Source organism: Coloeus monedula (genome assembly GCF_965178545.1).
Source record: "Coloeus monedula genome assembly, chromosome: 3".
Lineage (NCBI taxonomy): Eukaryota > Metazoa > Chordata > Aves > Passeriformes > Corvidae > Coloeus > Coloeus monedula.
Window position 1 is genome coordinate 119,456,166 of NC_138783.1, and position 19,894 is coordinate 119,476,059.

The window sequence follows — 19,894 nt, forward strand, 5'->3', positions numbered from 1 at the left end:
GGTCGGTACCGGGACCCACGTGCTCCCGCTCGGGAAGCGCCGCGGGAACAGCGCCACCTCGCGGCCGGAGGACCGGACGGGCGCCTCGTCTGCACGGGCGGTGCCGCGGCCGCCCCGCCCCGCCCCCAGCAGGATAACCGCGTCCCAGTCAACTTGGCACGCCCCATAGCCCCGCCACCACCCCGCATGACCACGTTCCCGGACGATGGCCCCGCCCGGTGCCCCCGCCCCGTGCCCCGCCCGGTGCCGTGTGGCGGAGCCGTGGCCAGGGCGGGTTCCGGCCGGCAGGGGGCGCCGTGTCGGGGCGGAGCCCCCGCGCTGCCCCGCGCTCGCCGCAGCCGCCGCCCTGCGGAGCCGCCGGGACACGCACCCGGTAACGGCGGGACGGCACCGGCACCGGGACCGAGCAGGGACAGGTTGGGGAGGCCGCGAGTGCGGCTGCGGGCGACCCGAAGCGGGGCTGGGCCGGAGACGGACCTACCGGAGGCGGGGCCGGGTGGGGGAGCTGCACGGGAGGGGTGGGGGGCGCAGGGAAGGGCTGGGGGTACAGGGGAGGGATGGGGGGAGGGCTGAAGGGGACGGACTGATCGGGCCGCAGGGCAGAGCGGGACCCTAGCAGCTGGTTTGGGGTAACACGGGGAGACTGTGTCTGCACATCCCGTCCCCTGCCCCGGGTGCTGAGCAGGGCCGAGGTGGGCGCTTGGCGATCCTGGCAGGGCTGGGGCTGGTCGATCCTGGCAGCCCCGCGGGACTGCGTCGGGGCCGGTGGGTGACAGGAGGGCGCAGTCCCGGGCCGAGCAGGGGACAGGGTGGGGCGTCCCCATGATGGGGTGTCATTACTGCGGTGTGAGGTCCCACAGGGCCGGGACCGCTGTGGGATGTCCTGGGGACCCCTTTTCCTGAGGTGTCCGCATATGGCTGGGGGATAAATCTCACCCGGGGCCGTGGGTGTTCTGGAACCGGGACAGGGCCAATGCTGCCATGGATGTGCTGGGGCCATTGTGGGGCCTGTGAGACCCTGGCAAGAGTCCAGGGCTCTGCATCCCACCCCTCTGGAGCTGCCTGGGGCAAGGGGTGCAGGCAGAGTCCTGAGGGGTAGCAGCAGGCGCTGGCAGCTAGTGGGGGTTCCAGCGTGTCTGGGTGGGCATCAGATCCTGGGGGATCCTCCAGCGGCAGTTTGAGCCCCAGTGGGTGCATGTCGGGCATGTCATAGTCTATCTGTCTCCGTTCCCACACCGTGAGACTCACTCCGTGTCCCTATTCAACACCATAGACCCCCAGGCAGGGGGTCCCATGCTCACAGCCGGGGCCTCAGGGGAACGTGGGGAGCAGGAGGGTGCTCTATGCCTGGCTCTGAGCTGGGGTGCCCATGGATTCTAGGAGAGTGCACGAGGCTTTGGGGTCCCAGTTTCTGAGCATGGTGCCATGCCAGGCTCAGCCAAGTGGGTCAGGAGGGTCATGGGGCTGCAGGATCCCATGCTGGGGATGCTGAGCTCCCCCAGCCCCATTCCCCCACCAGATCTGTGGGATCCCATCTTGAGGGTGCTGAGCTCCCCCAGTCTCACTCCCCCCCAGAGCTGTGGGCACAGCCTGTGCCTGGTGATAAGCCCGGGGTTGCCAGCCTGGCTTCCTGAAGGCGGCCACGGCCCTGCTGGAGTCACCCAGGTTCTTCCCCTTGGGCCGCCGGTCCAGCTCCAGCCCGGACCTCAGCCTGCCTGCGGCTTCCTGGAGAGCTGCAGGGATGGGGCAGGAGGGGACAAGGAGGGGGCCAGGAGGCTCCTGTACTTGCTGTTCCAGAGACCTCCCAGCCGAGGGGTCAGGGGTCCCCGTGTCCTTACCCACCTCCCCTCCCGCAGCCACCATGGACGACATCTTCACACAGTGCCGGGAGGGCAACGCGGTGGCCGTGCGGCTGTGGCTGGACAACACCGAGAACGACCTCAACCAGGGGTGAGTGGGGCTGGGCTGGGCGGTGGAGGAGGCTGTGCAGGGCTCGGGGGGCTGTGCTGGGGGCTGGTTTCCGCTGCTCTCCATGGAAAGGCAGGGGGCAGACAGCAGGACACAGCTCCTCCCCACTGGAGGAAGTTACCGCATCGCTGAGGCACGAGGCTGAACATCCTCTGGCCACTTCCTCACAGCCACAGCTAGGGCTCAGCTGGGCTGGGGGTACCTCCCCTGTCCCCATGGTGGCGGCTGTGTCCACTGACCATATCCTTGTGCCCCCATCCCCTCTCTGGGGAGCACCATGGCAGATGCGTGGGCACACGGCTGGGACCACTGGGGCTGGGAGTTGGGGGGGGCACTCTGTGTGCCCGAGTGTCTGCTCCCCACAGCCCATGCCAGGGGTCTTGCAGGACCGTGAGGTCCAAGATGTGCTCACAGCCATTCAGCAGCCATGTTTGGGCCGGGCATGGGGCTTGGTGCATCTGCCTGCAGTGTGTGCAGCTGGCACAGCTTGACCCCGTACCATGACCCCAGCCAGGCCATGGCCGTGGCATTCTGGACATGCTCCAGACAAATGGTCTCCCTTGGTTGTGTCTCCTTGCCCCTCCTGGGGGTCCCAGGCACATGGAGCTCTCTCCCAGACCCACAGAAGGTGCCCAAGGGACTGTTCTGTGCCAGGTACCCCTGCCTGCAGGGCCATGGTGGGGGCAGATGGGGTCTGCTGTGCCAGGGGGCTGAAGCGGGACCAGGAATATGGGGAGTCTGGGCTGGAGGGAAGCCAGGGCTGCAGCAGCCCCTCTGCCAGTTCCTGATCTCCATTTAAGGCCCGGCTGCCACCTCCTCCCTTACTTGGCCACGGAGTGGGGGGATGGGGACAGGATCCAGCTGTGATTCAGCCTTGGAGGAGACAGGATTTGGCCTGGGCTGGTGGGGCCCTGGTGGGGGTGGGAGTGGGATGGATGTTCAACCCGGTCCCTTGGCCCCCACGGCTGGTGTTTTGAGGATGATGCCAGTGGTGCCTGGGCCAGGGGGCTACAGCTGAGCAGAGGCCCCTGCCATCCTGCAGGGACGACCATGGGTTCAGCCCCCTGCACTGGGCCTGCCGCGAGGGCCGCTCAAATGTGGTGGACATGCTCATCATGCGGGGGGCTCGCATCAATGTCATGAACCGGGGGGATGACACCCCACTGCACCTGGCTGCCAGCCATGGCCACCGTGACATCGTGCAGAAGGTACCTGTCCCCTGTGCCAGCACCTGCCCTTTCCTACCTCCTGTGTAGCCGCCCACACTACCCTTGTGAGACTTGTTCCCCTCATCACCTGTCAGGAACACCTGGCATCCCCCCAGTGCCTCTGAGCTCCCCACTTCTCACAAACTCCCTCCAAATCCCTCTGAGCCCCACACCAGCTTGGCCCCCTCCCTACAGCTCCCAGCATGCTGCCCCTGCATCCCCCAGGACAAGGCATAAGGAGGATGGGGATCTTGCCTGGGCTTACAGGGAGAGTCCTGGGCTCACAGGGACTGTCCCCTGTCCCTAGCTGATGCAGTTCAAAGCAGACATCAATGCGGTGAATGAGCACGGGAACACACCGCTGCACTATGCCTGCTTCTGGGGACACGAGCAGGTGGCTGAGGTGAGTGGGAGCATGGGCAGCAGGGAGGGTGGGATGGGAAGGGGGCTGAGGGGAGATCACAAACCACAGTCCTCGCTCTCTGCTCCCACAGGACCTGGTAGGCAGCGGCGCCCTGGTCAGCATTGCTAACAAATATGGTGAGACCCCCACAGACAAGGCCAAAACACCACTGCGAGAGGTCCTGAAAGGTATGAGGGTCTCCCAGGACCCCATAACTGACACAGCCTCCAGCCAGCCACAGCAGGCTCTGGGTGCCACCCTCCTCCTCCTCCCTCTGCAGAGCGTGCTGAGAAGCTGGGCCAGAGCCTCACCAAGATCCCCTACAAGGACACGTTCTGGAAGGGCACGACCCGCACCCGGCCCAGTAAGGACTGGGGGTTCCTTGGGGGGTGCCATGGGTCCCCCCCTGCCCTGTTGGTGCTGCTTCCTGGATCCAGCAGCCATGGGCATTCATCCCCCTTCTACTGTAGGGAATGGGACCCTGAACAAACTTGCTGGGATTGACTTCAAACAGCTGAGCCTGAGCCAGAAACTGAACGAGAACCAGTCGGGAGAGGTGGGTCCCTCTTGCCCCCAGGTGGGTGCTGTACCTGTGCAGACCACCGTGTCCTGGCCCTGCTGGGCACAGCTGTTCAGGAGTCCTATGGCCAGGTGCAGGGAGGGGGCTCCTGCCCAGCTCAAGGGGCTCCCTCTCATTGTGGACCCTTGGTCCCATGGGCTCCAGAGGCCCACGCGGGGGCCTGGGGGGATGCTGGGGACTCTGCACCACTTTCACGGTGCCTGTGTCCCTGCTCCTTCTCCAGCTGTGGAAGGGGCGCTGGCAGGGCAATGACATTGTAATCAAAATGCTGAAAATCCGGGACTGGACGACGCGAAAGAGCCGGGACTTCAATGAGGAGTACCCAAAACTGCGGTGAGTGCTGCACCTGCCTGGAGCCACCCCGGCATGTGCCTGGAATCCCTACCAGCATCTGGCCAGGGCCACCCTGACACCTTCTTGGGGCAATGACAGCTCTCAGGGTATAGGGCAGGCAGGAGCCTCCTGGCTCTGTGGGGCCAAGAATGCTCCAGGGTGGTGGCTAAGGGCTGGGAGACCCTGGAGGATGGCTGAGGGCAGGCGAGGGGGTGCAGGCAGCCCCTCCCTGTTCTCAGGGCTGTCACTTGTCTTGCAGGATCTTTTCCCACCCCAATGTGCTGCCGGTGCTGGGCGCCTGCCAGGCCCCTCCAGCTCCCCACCCCATCGTCATCAGCCACTGGATGCCCTACGGCTCCCTGTACAACGTCCTGCACGAGGGGACCAGTGAGTGCTGGGGGACGGTGGTTTTGGGGGCAGCAGGAGGCTCTCCAGCCACAGCCCTGAGGTGGGCTTAGGGTGGGTTGACCCCCTGTTACCCCCTTCCCAGATTTCGTGGTGGACCAGATGCAGGCGGTGAAGTTTGCCTTCGATATCGCGCGGGGCATGGCCTTCCTGCACACGCTGGAGCCCCTCATCCCACGCCACCACCTCAACAGCCGCAGCGTCATGGTGAGTGGGGGCACAGCCCCTCTCCCACGGCAGGGGGGCTCTCAGGACAGGGGGGCTCCTGCTGACTGCCCACTCTGCCCAGATTGACGAGGACATGACGGCACGAATCAGCATGGCTGACGTCAAGTTCTCCTTCCAGTGCCCGGGGCGGATGTATGCCCCGGCCTGGGTGGCTCCTGAAGGTGAGTGCCCAGTTCCCAGCCCCCCCAGACTGGCCCCCTCACCCCCAGTCCCACTCAGCCTCCAGCCATCCCCCAGCCCTGCAGAAGAAACCAGAGGAGATCAACCGGCGCTCAGCTGACATGTGGAGCTTCGCAGTGCTGCTGTGGGAGCTGGTGACACGTGAGGTGCCCTTCGCTGACCTGTCCAACATGGAGATTGGTATGAAGGTGAGGGGGTGGGGGGGGTAAAGGAAGTGATCTGGGTCAGAGTTAGAGGAGAAGTTCTGGCCACTTAGGGTGGTGAGGCCACAGGTTGCCTGGAGAACTTTGGCTGCTCCATCCCTGGAAATATTCAACGCCAGGCTGGACAGGGTGTGGAACCACCTGGGCAGGTGGAGGGTGTCCCTGCCTGTGGGAGCAGGGCCCTAATCCTCACTTTGGCCCCTCTTCTTGCTTGCAGGTAGCACTGGAGGGGCTACGTCCCACCATCCCCCCTGGCATCTCCCCCCACATCTGCAAGCTGATGAAGATCTGCATGAACGAGGACCCAGCCAAGCGCCCCAAGTTCGATATGATCGTGCCCATCCTGGAGAAGATGCAGGAGAAGTAGAGGGGAGGTGCCTCCCCTCTCCAGTGCTGCCTTGCGCCCCCCACCACCCCCAAGTGCCTTTAGCCCTAGAGCCAGGGGAAGCAGAGGACACCCCTCACCCTGAGCCAGCCACGGACACACGGTACAGATGGCACTGCCTGTGCTGGAGCTCTGCAAGCTCTGGACCCCCACCCAGGGTAGCCCCTCACCAGGGTAGCCATAACCCAGCCTCTGGGCAGCCCCCAATCCAGTGCAGCCCCCCTACCCAGGGCACGGCGTGTGGCCTGGCCCTGCTGCTGGGAGATGGGGCTGTGAGGCCCCCTGTCCCCCTTGCTGGGCACAGCCCAACCCAGGACTCAACCCCCCAAGGCTGGGGGGGAAGGGGCAGGCCAGGAGAGGCCCCCTGTGGTGCCCAGCACTGCCCCCGCTTTGCGCTTCACTGGCCACTTCCCTCTGGTCCCAGAATGGCCACTGGCAACCAAATAAACATTTGGTATGGAACCAGTTGCTGGGGTTCAGGGTGGGAAAAGGGGGGGGGGGGGGGAGTTGGACGGTGGGAGAGCGGCTGAAGTGATTGGGGGTCTGGGACTCACAGGGGCTGTCTAGGACTGAGGGTGGGGCTGGATTGATAGGGGGCTGCCCTGCAGCCCACAGAGCCCTGGGCACAAATCAGCACCCACAGCAACCCTCTGGCACCCGGCGCAGGTAGATGGGCACAGGGCCTCCTTGGGAGGTGCCCGGTGCAGGAGGGGTGGGTCAGGGTCCCATCCCTGGCTCCATTTGTAGTGCTGCCTGTGCAGCCCCCAGGGCATTCCCTGTGGGAGATAAGGGGCAGTTTAGGGAAGGAGAAGGAGGAAGAGTAATTCCTGGGTAATTCCTGTCCCCCCAACCCCACTCTGCTCCAGCACTGTCAGGAGCACTGAGCCCCCTGTGACCAGCGGAGGGGGGTGAGTGTGACAGCCCCCCTGTGGAGGATCAGGACCAGCATGTGTGGACACAGGCATAGGAGCAAGGCTGCCTTCCCACAAAACCCTCCTAGGTGTTTAATGGCACCGACACAGCCCCTACAAACTGCCCAAGCTCCCCCATGCTCTATGTGAAGTAATGCGGCTTCTTCACGTTGATGCCGTATTCGGCCAGCGCTGGTGTCAGGTCCTCCATGGTCAGTGTGTACTTCTTGTCCTGGGGGACACGGGGCAGGTGGTCACAGCAGGGACAACCTGGGGGTGTGGGACCCCCCAAGGTGCAAGGACAGCCATGTCCTGCTGCCAAAGGAGCTGCTAGGTGGCATTAGAGCATTCCCAGCTCCCCACATTCTGTTGCTCTGTGCCCTCAAGACGTCCCCAGACATCTAGCACCAAATCCCATCAGCCTTGCGGAGCCCCTGAACCCCAGATATGGCACTAGGAGGGTCCCCAGAACCACCCCCCCCCTCCAGCTCCTCCCCAAGCTCAGAGCTGCGGCCGCTGCCAGAGTGGGGTGGAATGGGCTGCCAGGGACAGCTGCTCCCCCACCCCTGGGGGGCACCAAAGTGTGTCCACAAGCTCACTGCCCCCCTTGTGTCCCCTGTGTCCCCTCCAGCCCCTCCCCACCTGAAGGGACCCACCATAAGCCTGGCGGGTTTTGGGATTTCTGCACCTCAGTGTTCCTGCACTCAGTAGCTGCAGGCGCAGCCCCATCCCCAGAGAGGATGTTCCCCGGTTCCCTCAGCGCCCTCACCTTGCTCTTGCTGCGGGAGCTGCCCGAGGCCGTGCCCTTCATTTTGCAGTGCTGCAGCGCGTCATTGGCGATGTCTGAAATGAACTTCTGTGCCGCCAGCGAGATCAGGCGGATTCTGCGGGACAGAGGCCATGTCGGCGAGGACACGGGGGTCTGTGGGCCCCTCTGCCGGACCCCCACAGGGTTCCTGCGACTCCCCCCACCCTGCGGCCACTCACATGCGTGGGTCCGAGGCCTCAAACCCTGCCCGGTTCAGGTAATACCCTGTGACGGCGTCCGGGATCTGGGAAAGGAAGAGTTGGAACAGCTCCACGGCCCCGTGGGAGCGTTTCCGTATCCTGCATCCCGTCGCACAGGAGCCGCCCCGTATCCCAGTACCGTGGGCCCTGCCCCGTGTCCCGTCCCGTCCCGTCCCACAGGAGCCGCCCCGTGTGTCGGTACCGTGGGCGTGTAGTCCTCCAGCTGCATGAGGAAGTCCACGAGCGGCGTGGTGGACACCACGGGCTTCACGTCGCCGTTGGCCGCGGGCGGCACGTACACGCCGTTGGACATGGCCCCGTCCGGGGGGGCGGCCACGGCCGCGGACACCGGCACTGCGGGGCAGCACGATCAGTCCCGGGAGCCCGGCACGCCCGGCCCCACCGACACCGGCAAAGCGGGACAGCGCGTTCAGTAGGACCCCGGGAAACCCGCAGTCACCGGACACCGCTCCCCCCGGCCAGGGCGGCTCAGGGCGTCAAGCGGGACCCCCCGTGCGCGGGGCCCGTCCGCCACCGCCCCCCATCTCGACTCACCGGGCCCCCTCCCGCCGGCAGCACAGCCCTCGGTGGCCCGCGCCGCGCCGCCCCCCGCAGCTGGCGCGGCCCCGGGCCCGGCGCTGCCCACAGCGGCCGGGCTGGGCTTGCTGCCCTCGGTGGGGCCTGGTGGGGCCGCCGGGGCCGCGGGCGCGGGGTCGGGATCGGCGCTGCCGCTCATGGTCCGCGGCCCCAGCCTCAGCTCCGCGCCTGCGCGCGCCGAGCCACGCTATTGGCCCCGCCGCCCCCCGCCCCGCCCCTCGCGCCGGCCCACTGGCCCGGCCGGGCCCCGCCCCGCCCCGCCCCGCCCTCCGACGCTCATCGCCCCGCGCGCCCCCTGGCGGAGGCGCTGCAAAGAGAGGCGGGGCGGGCCTTGACGCGTTTATTGGCCCCGCCCCCCGCGGCCCCGCCCCGCCCCAGCTCCGCCGTGTCCCGGTGTCCGCTCCCGGTGTCCGCTCCCGGCGTCCTGGTCAGCGCGGCCCTAGTGCCCGCAGCAATCGCGGGAAGTTGGGGGTGCCCCAGCCGGTGACGGGGTCCCAGGCGGGGCTGGCGCAGAAGCCCTGGCCCTGCACGGTGCCGTCCAGGCAAGACAGGTGGCAGCCCTGGATCACCTGCGGGGACCGGCCTCAGCGCGGGGGCTCAGGGACCGCCCGCAGTCCCGAGACAGCGACCTCCGGGGCACAGGGACCACCCTGGACAGGGATACCATGGGCACAGGGACCCTGCCCGCAGCCCCCGAGACAGCCACCCCTGGCATCCCTGAGTCGGGATCCCCGGGGCACAGGGACCACCAGACATCCGACACGGGGACCCCCACAATGCCCCCCATGGCATAGGCCGCCCCTGTCCAGGATCCCCTCAGGACACTGGCAATGTGGGACAGCATGTTCAGCTGGACCCCAGGACCTCTGCAGTCACTGGACACCACTGCCCCAGCCACACAAGGGGACCTGCCCCACAAAGCTCACAGGAGTCCATGGGGACCCCCCAGGACACCACTCCCATGGGAAGGTCAAGGGGAACCTCAGGACACTCCTCCCATGGGAAGGCCATAGGGAGTCTCTCCTGACCCCCAGCAGGACAGTGCTGGCCCCGCCCCAGGCACAGCTCTGGGAGCAGGAGCCCCAGGACAACCCCTCAGCCCCTGGAACACCCATGGCCTTCCCAGCCCCAGGCCTCAGTCCAACACTTCAGGACACCCACAGTCCCCTCAGCCCCCAGTACAGCCCGTGCAGCCCCCATTCCCTGCCCCACTCACGTCGTAGAATGCATCACCGAGCCCTTGCTTCTGCAGCTGGTAGAGCGCAGGGTTGAGGAAGCCAAGAGGTGCCAGCCCCCGTTGCAGGCGCCGGTCGTTAATCAGTGCCACCATGCCTGCCACCACCGGTGTGGACGCCTGCGTGGGCACAACCTCTCAGCCCAGGACCCCCACCATCCCGAAGGGCAGCAGGGGACGAGCTCCTTACCGAGGTCCCTGACACCCAGGGCAATGGGATGCGGTTTGTCACCACCCAGTAGTTGTCGGAGAGCGCAGCCAGGTCAGGGTACGCGCGGCCGCTGCTGTTGAAGTAGGAGCTGGGTGGCAGCTTCGAGGCTGAGCGCAGGAAATGCCCGACAGCAGCGGCCTGGGGATGGGACGGCCCATGGTTATCCCCAAAGTCCCCTGTCCCCCCTAACTCTAACCTCTGCAGCCCCCAGCCTGGCAGCGCAGGTGCCCCTCACCTGGTACTCAGGCATGGGGAAGACGTTGCTGAAGCCACCCCCACTGATGTAATCCGTCACCTCCTCTGTCACCAGGAAGGGGTTCTTGAAGGACGTGCCACCCACAGTGGTGACATAGGGGCTGGGGAAACAGGGGGACACTGCCGGTGGGCACACAGCTGCCTGGGCCTCAGCAGCCACCAACAGCCCCCTCTGCTACCACAACCTTGCCCCACAAACCCAACAAACCCGCAGGAGCTGCGCAGCCTGCAGCTCTGGGGTCTGTAAGCATGCTGGTGAGGACCCTCAGGTGACCTTCCAGGGGCTCAGACCCCACCAGGGCCAGGGCCAGCAGTGCCCCACAGGTCTGTGTGCACCCAGCTCCCTCCCTCACCCACCTGGAGGCCGGGAAACTGGGCCGGAACGTGTGGTTCCCACTGTGCACCCGCCGGCACCCAGCACCTTCGTCACCTGCCGGCACACAAACAGATGACAGGGGATCACGGCCTTCCAGCCACCCCTTCCACAGCCCCACTTGGCGCTTGGTGCTCAGGCTCCACCATGCCAGGCCCTGCCCACACCTGAGGCAAACAGGATGGTGAGGCCACGGGCCGCCGCCTTCATGAACTCGGTGTTGACGCGCTCCATGTAGGCATAGGACAGGCTGTCCTCGTCATCCCCATAGCTCACCGAATGCACCCAGGGCAGCGCAGACATGTTGCTGAGCAGCAGCAGCCAGGCCAGGAAGGGCTCCTGGCTCTCATGGCGCCCTGCAAGGACATCGGGGCAGGGACATGAGGGATAGCTCCTCCAACACAAGGGGTGGGGGACAGCACGAGGGGTCCTGCCTCGTCAGCACCAGCACCTTCCTATGCAGCACAGCCCCATGTGCTCCTTCCTATGGGCCATGGAGTCACAGCACGTCCTGCCTGGAGCTCCGTGAGGTCATTCTGGGGCTCCTCACATTGGATGACACCAAGCTTCAGCTCAGCCCATGGGGTTGGCAAGAGGGTCATCCTTATCCCGGGACAGGGGGCTACACTCACACCCCTCTCAGAGACCCTGCCCCAGGGCTGCAGGCACGTGGGCACCTGTGGACTCAGCAGGGCCTCAGATCCTCCTCTGGCAGTAGGTCCCAGCACAGTGGTGCATGTGCCACCTCCACACATTCCACCTGCACTTGTCCAGGTCCCTCCCTGCCCCCCAGTCCTCTTCACTGGGAGGGGAGCAGAGCCCCAGCCACCCCCACTCACTCTCAGTCACCCATGTCACTGTCCCTGCACCCTTCCCACACTAGTAACCGTGTGGGGGTGGAGGGAAGGGCAGCTCTGGGTTGCTGCCACTGTCACCATCAGGGACAGAGCCATTGGCACTCACCTGCTCAGCCAGTTCCAAATCTGGGACAGGGACACTGCCCCCAGCACTGTGCCCTGATCATGTTTGTGCAGGCTGTTTGGCAATTTGTTTTCCCAAATTCCCTCACTCTCCCTCATCCTCTCCATTGGGAGACTCGTGGGTGGGGGCTCAACTCCAGCAAGGCTAGAAAATCCTATGGGAGGAAGGCTGTGCCCTCCTTCATGGGAGCTGAGCTCCCAGCTGCTCTGCACAGTGCCAGCAATGAAATCCCTGCTTCAGGACACTCTGGATGTTGAAGGTTCGCATGGTTCAAAGTCACTACACAAACCAGGAGTGATGTCCCTAGGACTTGGGAATCCAGTGCCAGCTCTGACTTGGGGAGCACACGGTGCACTCTCACAGCAGCTGGGAAAGCACCTGGGGCTGTACTACAGCCAGATGTCTGCACAGCCCTGCAAGCTCTCCCCTTGCTCCTCCGAGCACCCCCCTCTCCTGTTCCAGCCCTTCCCCTCACACCTCCAAGCGTTCCCATCCCTGCTCTGGGCACTCTCCTCACCCCTCCAGGCACTCCCCCCCTCCCTCTGGGTGCTCCCCTTCCCCCTCCAGGTGTTCCCCCTGCCCCTCGGGGCTCTTCCCCAGTACCTGCATTGCTGAAGACCCAGGTGGAGATATTGGCGCCTGTGCTCATGATGTACTCCACGTCCAGGCTGGCCTCCAGCCCGGCTTTGCCATGGCCCTGGTGCCCCACCACCCGGTCCACCTGTGTGCGGTGGGCAAAGCCACTGCCAAAGAGCTGCATGAACTCAGCCAGGTCAGCTTGGTGGAAGTACTGCTCGAGAAACTGTGGGACACACAGGGACAGATTGTTTTCTCTTGAAAAAACAAGGTAACATTTTGATCCTGACCTAGAAAGTTGCCCAGCACGGGTCTGTGTTACACCAGGTACTCCCAGAAGCCACTGAGGGACACCCAGCCGTCCCAGGATTCCCAGAACAGCGCCAATCCCTAGGACTGCCACAGCACACAGGCCTCTGACCCGGGCAGTTGTTACCTGTGCACAGGCCTGGCTGTTGTTGGGCAGGAGCCCCACGTCCCTCCCTGTCATGTTGTATCTCTGGCGCAGGATGGCCGGTGTCACGCCCAGGTGGAACAACGCTCTTGTCAACCGCGGGTCCTTCCTGGCCCCGGCTCTGCTGCCTGCCACGTGCTCCGTGGGGAACCGGTGCATCCCGCCCACTGCAGCAGAGCCCAGTGAGATGAGAGAAGCCATCAGGGCGCAGAGCCCCACGAAGGCAGGACACAGCCCTTGGGCTCTCCATCACCATCCCCACATCTACATGGGCAGGCCAACAGCGGGGCTTGGAGAGCCCAGCCCTGCAGCCCTAGCCTAAGGAAAGAGCGTCCTCAGCCTTCCCACAGCTGAGCCATGGCCTCAGCTTGGCACCCCCTGGACTTTTTGTGGGACAGTCACTGGACTCCATGTAACAGGGATCTGCAGGAGGGAGGTTTGTCCCCCCAGAAGCAGCTGCACCTGAGCTCCGCAGCCTCACTCACTCCCCCCAGGTGGGACGTACCGAAGTCCAGGTGCTCTGCGAGCTCTGCAGGGACACTGTAGGGCAGTGGGGACCGCACCAGGCTGCGCTGGCCCTGCACGTACCGGTGAAACTCTGCCCCAGGGAGCAGGCGCTCAGCCGTGCTGCAACACAGGGACAGCCACTGTGGGATGGGACAGGACTAGGACACAGGGACGGCCATCAAGGGATGGGACAGGGCTGGGAGAGAGGGATAGCCACTACGGAATGGGATGGGACCAGGACACAGGAGCAGCCACCACAGGGCAGGACAGTAGTGAGACACAGGGACAGCCACCACAGGGCCACCAGAGCCAGTTCCAGCCCTTAAGGCTCACCTTACGGGCAGATAACACTCCAGGAAGTCAAGGGTGGTGACACTCCGGCAGTCCTCTACACCATGGCCTTGCAGCCACTTCAGCACTGTCATCAGCGTGGCTGGAGAAGGCTGGACCAAGTCCCTCACCTGCTCCAGGGACAGGTACTGCCCTGGGAGGCACAGAGGGGTTAGATCCCCTCACAGGCCCCAGGGGTTGTGGGGGCTCAGGCACGTGGCCGTTACCGTATTGTGGGGACTGAGGGTCCGAGACAGCCTCGACGAGGCGGGTGAGCTGGACAGTGCCGCGCTGCCGCAGGGCGAAGGTCAGCTGCACTGGGTACCCAGGATCCACACGGCCAGCATGGGCCCAGCCAGGGGGCACGCTGGACGGTGGGCAGTGAGCGGGGGCAGCACCGGCACCCCAGCCCGGCCCGGCCCACTGCCCCGCACCTACCGGAACGGCTGGTCCCGCTCCAGCTCCAGCGCCAGCCCCGTGGCGCAGCTCCAGGCGGCCACACACAGCGCCAGCATGGCGGGGATCCCCCAACACCTGCAACGGGCTCAGGGGAGCACTGGCACAGCCGTGGGGAACCGGGACTGACCGGGGACTGACCCCCGAGCCCCTGTCCCCAGGGAGCCCCGCCTGAACCCCCCGAGCCCCCGTGACGGGAGAGCCCCTCTGACTCCCCATTACCCCGGGTCTGGGGAGCCCCGCCTGAATTCCCCGAGTTCCACCGCCGGGGAGCCCGTCTGACCCTATTACCCTGTCACTGGGGAACCGCACCTAACCCGCGAGCCCTCATCACCGGGGAGCCCCGCCTGACCCCCCGGTCCCCGTTGGCACCGTCACCTGGGAGCCCCATCGGACGCCCTGAGTCCCCATCATCCGGGAGCCCCGTCGGACCCCCCCGGTCCCCATCACCCCGGGGCCGGAAAGCACTCCCGTCCCCGTTACCCCCACCCCCAGCGGGGAGCGCTCCGAGGCCGCGGAGGCCGCCCGGTGCCCGCCCGGTGCCCGCCCGGTGCCGGTTACCCGCGCGCCATCCCGCCGCGCCGCCGGTGACGTGTGCGCGCGTGACCCTCGGGCACGTGGGGACACCAAAACAGCGGCCACGTGACCGCACGTCACGTGATGGGCGGGGCCGGGAGCACGGGGCGGGACCGGGCCGGGATTCGGGCCCAGAGCTCCGGGCTCGGCACCAGCTGCCCCCCTCGGCCACTCGGCGGGGCTGGGATGGCTTCAGGCACGGTCCCGGCGGGGAGTCCCTGCTCGTCGGCGGCTCAGACACGGTCCTGGCCGCCCCGCCCCCGTTCCCGCCCCTCTCTCGGGCGGCTCCAGGCGCCATGCGGACATGTTCCCGCGGCGGGATGCCTCGGACACGGCATTCATCCGAGGGTCCTTGTTGGGCTCCCGGGCTGCGAGGGGGCCAGGGGTCCGTGCTGGGGGCGGGAGGCAGAGTCATTGTAAGGCTGGGGGTCCTGGTCGGGTCCCGGGTCGGGCGAGGGGAAAGGGGCGCCATGCAGGAGGGGCCCGGGCTGGATGGGGCAGAGGCTGGGCACGGGCTGTGGTGACTGTGCGAACCCGTGTCAGCACGGCCCCGTCCCGCGTGTCCGGAGCGCCACGGCCCGGCCCTGCTGCCCTGCACACCGCGGGGGCGGGGGCCGGGCCGGGGCACGGAGATCTCGGTCTGTCGGCGGACAGGGCTGCAGAGGGCTAGGAGGAGCACGTGCACGTGTTCTCGCTCGGCCGTGGGTTGGAAGGGCCACGGGACACGTGGTGTGAGCTCTGTTTGCCCCACCAGGCCACTGGAGCAGCCCACGGGCAGCTGGCGCAGGCCCTGCAGCTCCTCGGCACGTCTCCACGAAGCCCCGTCCCACGCCAGAATTCAGCTCGCGGAGATCACAGCTGTGGAGTGAGGATAGCTGGCATTGGCCCCATCTCTGGCCCAGCCTGTTGAAATTATACAAAGTTAAAATTTTTTTAATGTAACTTCAGTCAGTTTTGTTCGCCTTTGCCCCGGAGGAAGGGAATTGAAGTTTCCCTTCAGGGGATTGTTTCATCAGGCGAGGTCTGATGAGCTTAACATCTCAACAGACTGGGAGTAGCACAGAAGCTACACAAAAGATAACGACCATTAACAACCATCAACTCCAGACATCACCCCTCGCATGGTCTGGGAAAAGAGGTAAGAACGAGAACCTAATTAGCATCAGAGGCAAAGAAATCCGTATCCAGTAGGGATACTAAGAACTGCACAACTTGGGACGAGTGAACATTGAACCAATGAATTTCTATGTGTTTTGACTGTATAAAATATGTGAAAAATCGAGTAAAATTCATGTGTCATGGAATGATTTTCTCTGCACAACCCGGGCCATGCGTGGATGAAATTATTTCAGTTGCACATCCTGGCCAGAGCAACATCCTGGCCAGAATAAAGTAATGCCTTGATTCTCTAACACTAAAAATGTTGTTGCAGAGTTTTTTTGTTTTTCCTGCAGTATCGGTGACAACCCCAGTCACACGACACATTCCACGGCTCCAGCAGTTCCCAGCTGTTTTCTTGCTTCTGCAGGGAAGAGGCAGGCAATAGGAAAACCACCTGCCTGGCCTGGCTGCTGCATCCCCTGCACTGGAGCCGTGCCAGAGCTGTCTGTGTTCCTGCTCCCCCAGCCCCACCAGCTGCCCTGGCCTGGCAGCCCTGGCCTCCTCCTGGCCACAGACAGGGGGGGAACCAACCACCCTGGCCCTAGCCAGGGGCTTGGGGGCTGTTTCGGTTAGACATGCCTCATGTCCAGTTTGGGGATGGACTCTTTAAGTGGGATGGGATTTGCAGGGGATGATGTCCTGGATCTGTCTGGACAGCTGGGACTAAGGTGGCCGGGCAGAGTTAATCGTGTTAATGAGCATCTGCTGCTGGTCTGGTGCCTCGGAGGTCAGGGAGCCTTGATGTCTCCTGGAGTGGCTGCAGCGCCCTGGCTGGAGCCCCGCTCGCCCGGGCACACTCGTGTGCTGTTCCTGCAGACGGGCTGATGCAAGTCCCTGCTGTGGGCAGTTGGATTTTCCAGAGGCCAAGAACACCAGAGGACAGTGGCCCTGAGGGCAGCCTGCTGGTCTCCACATGCCCAGTGTGCCCCAGCAGGGAGCTGGAAGGGGTCGGGTTGGGGGATGAAGGAGCAGAGGGGACCCCAGGAACACCATCAGGAAGAGGGGTGATCCTTTCCCCCTCTCTGCCCCGGCTGTGCTGGCTTATGCTTACCCCTGCAGTGCGAGGAGCCCTGTCCGAGGCAGGGACAGGAGCTGCTCCCCTGGTCCCATGGTGCTGGCAGTAGGGTTGGGCATGTGTTGGGGGGCTATGCAGAACAGGTTGGGGCTGTGCAGGTCTCGCTATGGGGTGTTGGAAACTGAGAGCTGAGGACAGAAACAGGGTGGTTTGGGGAGCAACAAAAAATGGGACAGAAGGGAAGGCAGGATGGAAGTGGCTGATCACATGTAGGTGGCTGATGGTCACTGCATGGGTCTGGCCACATCCAACACCTGCCAGCTGCACAGCTGCTCCTGGTTCTCAGACTCTGTGCCTGTTTCCCAGGGCTGGTGGGGGGGCACGGTCTGGTGAGAGGGGGATGTATGGCATCAGGTCACAGCGTTTTGAGATCAGCGAAGGACCCTGTGTGTATGTCTGTGTCGCCCAACATAGATATGCAGAACCAAAGCTACTGGGCAGACTGATAGGAGCACTGGGATCCCCAGTGTGTGTCTGTGTGTGCTGCTGGCTGTGCTGAGGCCATGGCTTGGGGAACTTGTATGTCTGGTGTCCTCAGTGGGGATGCTGGGAATGTGAGGTATCTGCTGGGCAGACGGCGTGTCCAAGTGTGGCTGCTGCAGCTCTGGGTCCCTGCACAGCCCTGCCCACAGCCCTCACCAGAGCGAGGGTAGTGGAATGGGAGGGGTTTGCCTGTGGCATGTGGGACCAGCTGTGTGCACATGTGGAGACATCTTCCACAGCTGTGCTTGCATGTATGCCTGCATGGACACATGCTCAGCCTCGCTGCTGGACAGCCCAGGGCCATGGTCCTGCTGCAGCTTCGCTGGCCTCTCAGGGAAAGGACTTGACAGGATGCAGCCATGGATGTGGGTGCCAGGGCCTGGCCAGGCCCATGTGAGCCCCCTGTGGTGCAGGTCCAGTCTCCCTCCCCCTGCCCCCCCCATCAGTCCCATGGGGACATGGTGCCAGCCTGGCATGAGCCCACGGCAGCAGGGATGGGGCTGTGTCTGTACAAACGTGTGGTTTATTAAGGCATTTTTTGAGACATTGGCACTTGGGTTCAGGCTGCACCAGGTGGCCCCTGCGCGGCCGTGGGCAGCGCTGGTACATGCAGCACCACGAGACACAATACAAAAGGTACAAACGAGTAAAAACAGGAATTGTAGTACAATGTGTAAAAATAAATAACTGGGGGCTCAGTGACCCCAGCCCAAAGCAGGGTGCGTGTGTCTGACCCTTCCTGTGGCGTGCAGGGTGACCCATCTGTGTCCCCATCCCAGATGTGCAGTGGAGCTGGGCTGTGTGGGCAGCCTGGGCATAACAGGGCCAGGGGGCATGGGGCACCCCAGCATGGGACTGGGGGGCACTGGGTAGCCCTAGAGTGCCCCCACAGAGCTGGGGGACACAGGGCACACCCAGAGTTCCCCCACAGGGCCCGGGGAGCACAATGTGTTCCCACAGTGCTTGTGAGCAGGACAGAGAGGGGATGGGGGTGGGGCTGTCCCTATGCCAGGGCATCTCAGGTCCCTGTGGGTCCCTAGCACAGTGGGCATGGCCCCGTGTCCCCTTGGGGGTTTCCATCACTGTTGCACAGGAGATCTCTGTCCTCTGTCACTGCCCTGTGCTCAGGACAGCACCTGGGACCCACTGGCATGTGCCAGGACCCACCAGGACCCCATGGCACAAGGGGGATGAGGGGCTGGCTATAACAGATGGAGCTGCAGCCACAGATGGCTCTTCATGGGAAGTGGGGGGGACGGGCAGAAGTGATGCATTTGTCTGCTGTGACAACACCTTTGGGGCTGGGGCTGCAGCCACACTACAGACGTGCTGGGTCTGGGGAAAGTGATGGGAATGAGCTTCCCCCTGGCCCTGCTCAGGCATGGGGTGTCCTCCCTGACCCCCAAATACACTCATGACCAGACTGGGCATTCAGGGCTGCTGTGGGGTACCCCATGCTGTTCCAGCCCTTGCTCTGCACCCATGGCCGTGTGGGGATCGCAGCCTCCGGGAGCACCAGGGCTACAGTGGCAGAACCCAGGGTCACACTCCCAGGGCCCATGATGCAGGGCTGCTCCCTGTGAGCAGCCGTGGGCTCAGGAAGAGCTCTGGTGGGGGCTAAGGGTGCTGTGAGTGTGACGCTGCCTGTGTGGCTGGCCATGCACAGTGCTGGGAGGAGACGGGGACCGGCTCCACTGCAGGGGCTCTGTCTGGGCTCACAACATGCATCATGGGCTTGCAGAGCAGCCCTGTACAGAGGGCTGGGGCCAGGGGCAGGGGATTCTGGCACCTTGACCATGTTCTGGAAGTGGCCCAGATGGTCCTGGGGAGCAGTCATGTGACAGGGCCCCAGGGAAGGCCAGATGCCCCTTGTCCACACTGTGGCTATAAGAGAACATGCTGGGCCATGTGGCTTTTTGGGGTACCCCCTCCCACCTGTGCCCCTGCAGCTGCAGGCTGCCTGCTGGGCCTGGGGCGGGTGCGGGTCACAGCAGCCATCACCACTGCTCCTGAGGCTGGGCTGTCCCCATCAGCTCTCACACAGCTCTGCCAGCCCCATTGTGCTGCCCGTGCCTGGGCACTGTCCCTGCCTGGGACCCCTGCCCAGAGAGGTACGTGGTCCCAGGAACGGGGCTCCCATGCCGAGCATGACATGCGCCTCCCTCCCAGGACCACAGGAACCATCCTGAAACTCTGGGCAGGAGATTCCCTGGAAGTGTCACCTGCATCAGTGGGTAGTGAAAGGGCTGTAGAGACCTCAAAGGCTCTCCTGTCCCCGCCCAGCCACAGACAAGCAGCGAGATGCAGGCATTGCTGCCTTTTGCTGCAGCCAGCTCGGTGAGTGTCCCCTCCCTGTCAGGGGGCAGGTTCATCCCCGCAGGGAGCACACGCTGATGGGCAGGCAGTATGTGTGCCCTGGGCATCGCTCCCTGCCCTGGGACATCATCCCCAGCCATGGGTCATTGTTCCCCTGCCCTGGGAGCTCCTAGGGTCCCTAGGGAAGGCTCAAGGTCCTCCTGCACCCAGGCGGCCACATGGCCCCCGGAGCTGGGTAGGGCAGGGTCTGGGCCTGCAGTCCCTGGCCCAGCACCCCTCAGCTCCCAGCCACTCCCGGAGCATCAAGTACCGTGAAGCACCATCCTGCCCAGCACCAAACTGAGCCACTGCAAGCAGCACGTGGACCATCACCCCGGGGTGCCAGCACTGGGGTCAGCAGTCCATAGGGCACCAGCCAGCACAGGGTCTGCCAGACTGTGGGGAGGGACAGGGGCCCCAGCCCCCAAGGACACCTGCAGACCCTGGGGGCCCAGGCC

General features: G+C 64.6%; 3 protein-coding genes across 5 annotated transcripts; 1 reads left to right on the forward strand and 2 right to left on the reverse strand.

Moving 5' to 3' along the window:
- Window positions 1-293: 293 nt before the first annotated feature.
- On the forward strand, window positions 294-6,355 carry ILK (integrin linked kinase). 2 transcript variants are annotated; one of them, XM_082277722.1, is made up of 13 exons: window positions 294-416; window positions 1,857-1,950; window positions 3,011-3,176; window positions 3,484-3,579; window positions 3,671-3,767; window positions 3,860-3,943; window positions 4,050-4,135; window positions 4,383-4,492; window positions 4,752-4,879; window positions 4,983-5,104; window positions 5,187-5,286; window positions 5,363-5,493; window positions 5,726-6,355. In XM_082277722.1, exons 2-13 carry the CDS (start codon window positions 1,862-1,864, stop codon window positions 5,873-5,875), a joined length of 1,359 nt encoding a protein of 452 aa, XP_082133848.1. In that variant the 5' UTR covers window positions 294-416; window positions 1,857-1,861; the 3' UTR covers window positions 5,876-6,355. The 2 variants fall into 2 exon arrangements, with proteins under 2 accessions (XP_082133848.1, XP_082133849.1); XM_082277723.1 differs by having other exon boundaries at window positions 316-373.
- Window positions 6,356-6,869: 514 nt separating this feature from the next.
- Window positions 6,870-8,589, reverse strand: TAF10 (TATA-box binding protein associated factor 10). Its single transcript, XM_082277636.1, has 5 exons — window positions 8,368-8,589; window positions 8,015-8,166; window positions 7,792-7,856; window positions 7,574-7,688; window positions 6,870-7,036 (listed from the first exon to the last, which is right to left on the reverse strand). Exons 1-5 carry the CDS (start codon window positions 8,546-8,548, stop codon window positions 6,947-6,949), a joined length of 603 nt encoding a protein of 200 aa, XP_082133762.1. The 5' UTR covers window positions 8,549-8,589; the 3' UTR covers window positions 6,870-6,946.
- A 146-nt stretch (window positions 8,590-8,735) lies between these two features.
- TPP1 (tripeptidyl peptidase 1) lies at window positions 8,736-14,393 on the reverse strand. 2 transcript variants are annotated; one of them, XR_014226279.1, is made up of 13 exons: window positions 14,348-14,393; window positions 13,769-13,864; window positions 13,558-13,697; window positions 13,334-13,484; window positions 12,999-13,120; window positions 12,476-12,660; window positions 12,067-12,265; window positions 10,650-10,838; window positions 10,467-10,539; window positions 10,090-10,210; window positions 9,834-9,992; window positions 9,626-9,741; window positions 8,736-8,978 (listed from the first exon to the last, which is right to left on the reverse strand). XR_014226279.1 is itself a non-coding variant. In XM_082278185.1 (13 exons), the coding sequence occupies exons 1-13, from the start codon at window positions 14,356-14,358 to the stop codon at window positions 8,838-8,840; spliced, it is 1,725 nt and encodes a 574-aa protein (XP_082134311.1). In that variant the 5' UTR covers window positions 14,359-14,393; the 3' UTR covers window positions 8,736-8,837. The 2 variants fall into 2 exon arrangements, 1 of the variants encoding a protein (XP_082134311.1); XM_082278185.1 differs by having other exon boundaries at window positions 9,626-9,763.
- Between the last annotated feature and the right edge of the window lie 5,501 nt (window positions 14,394-19,894).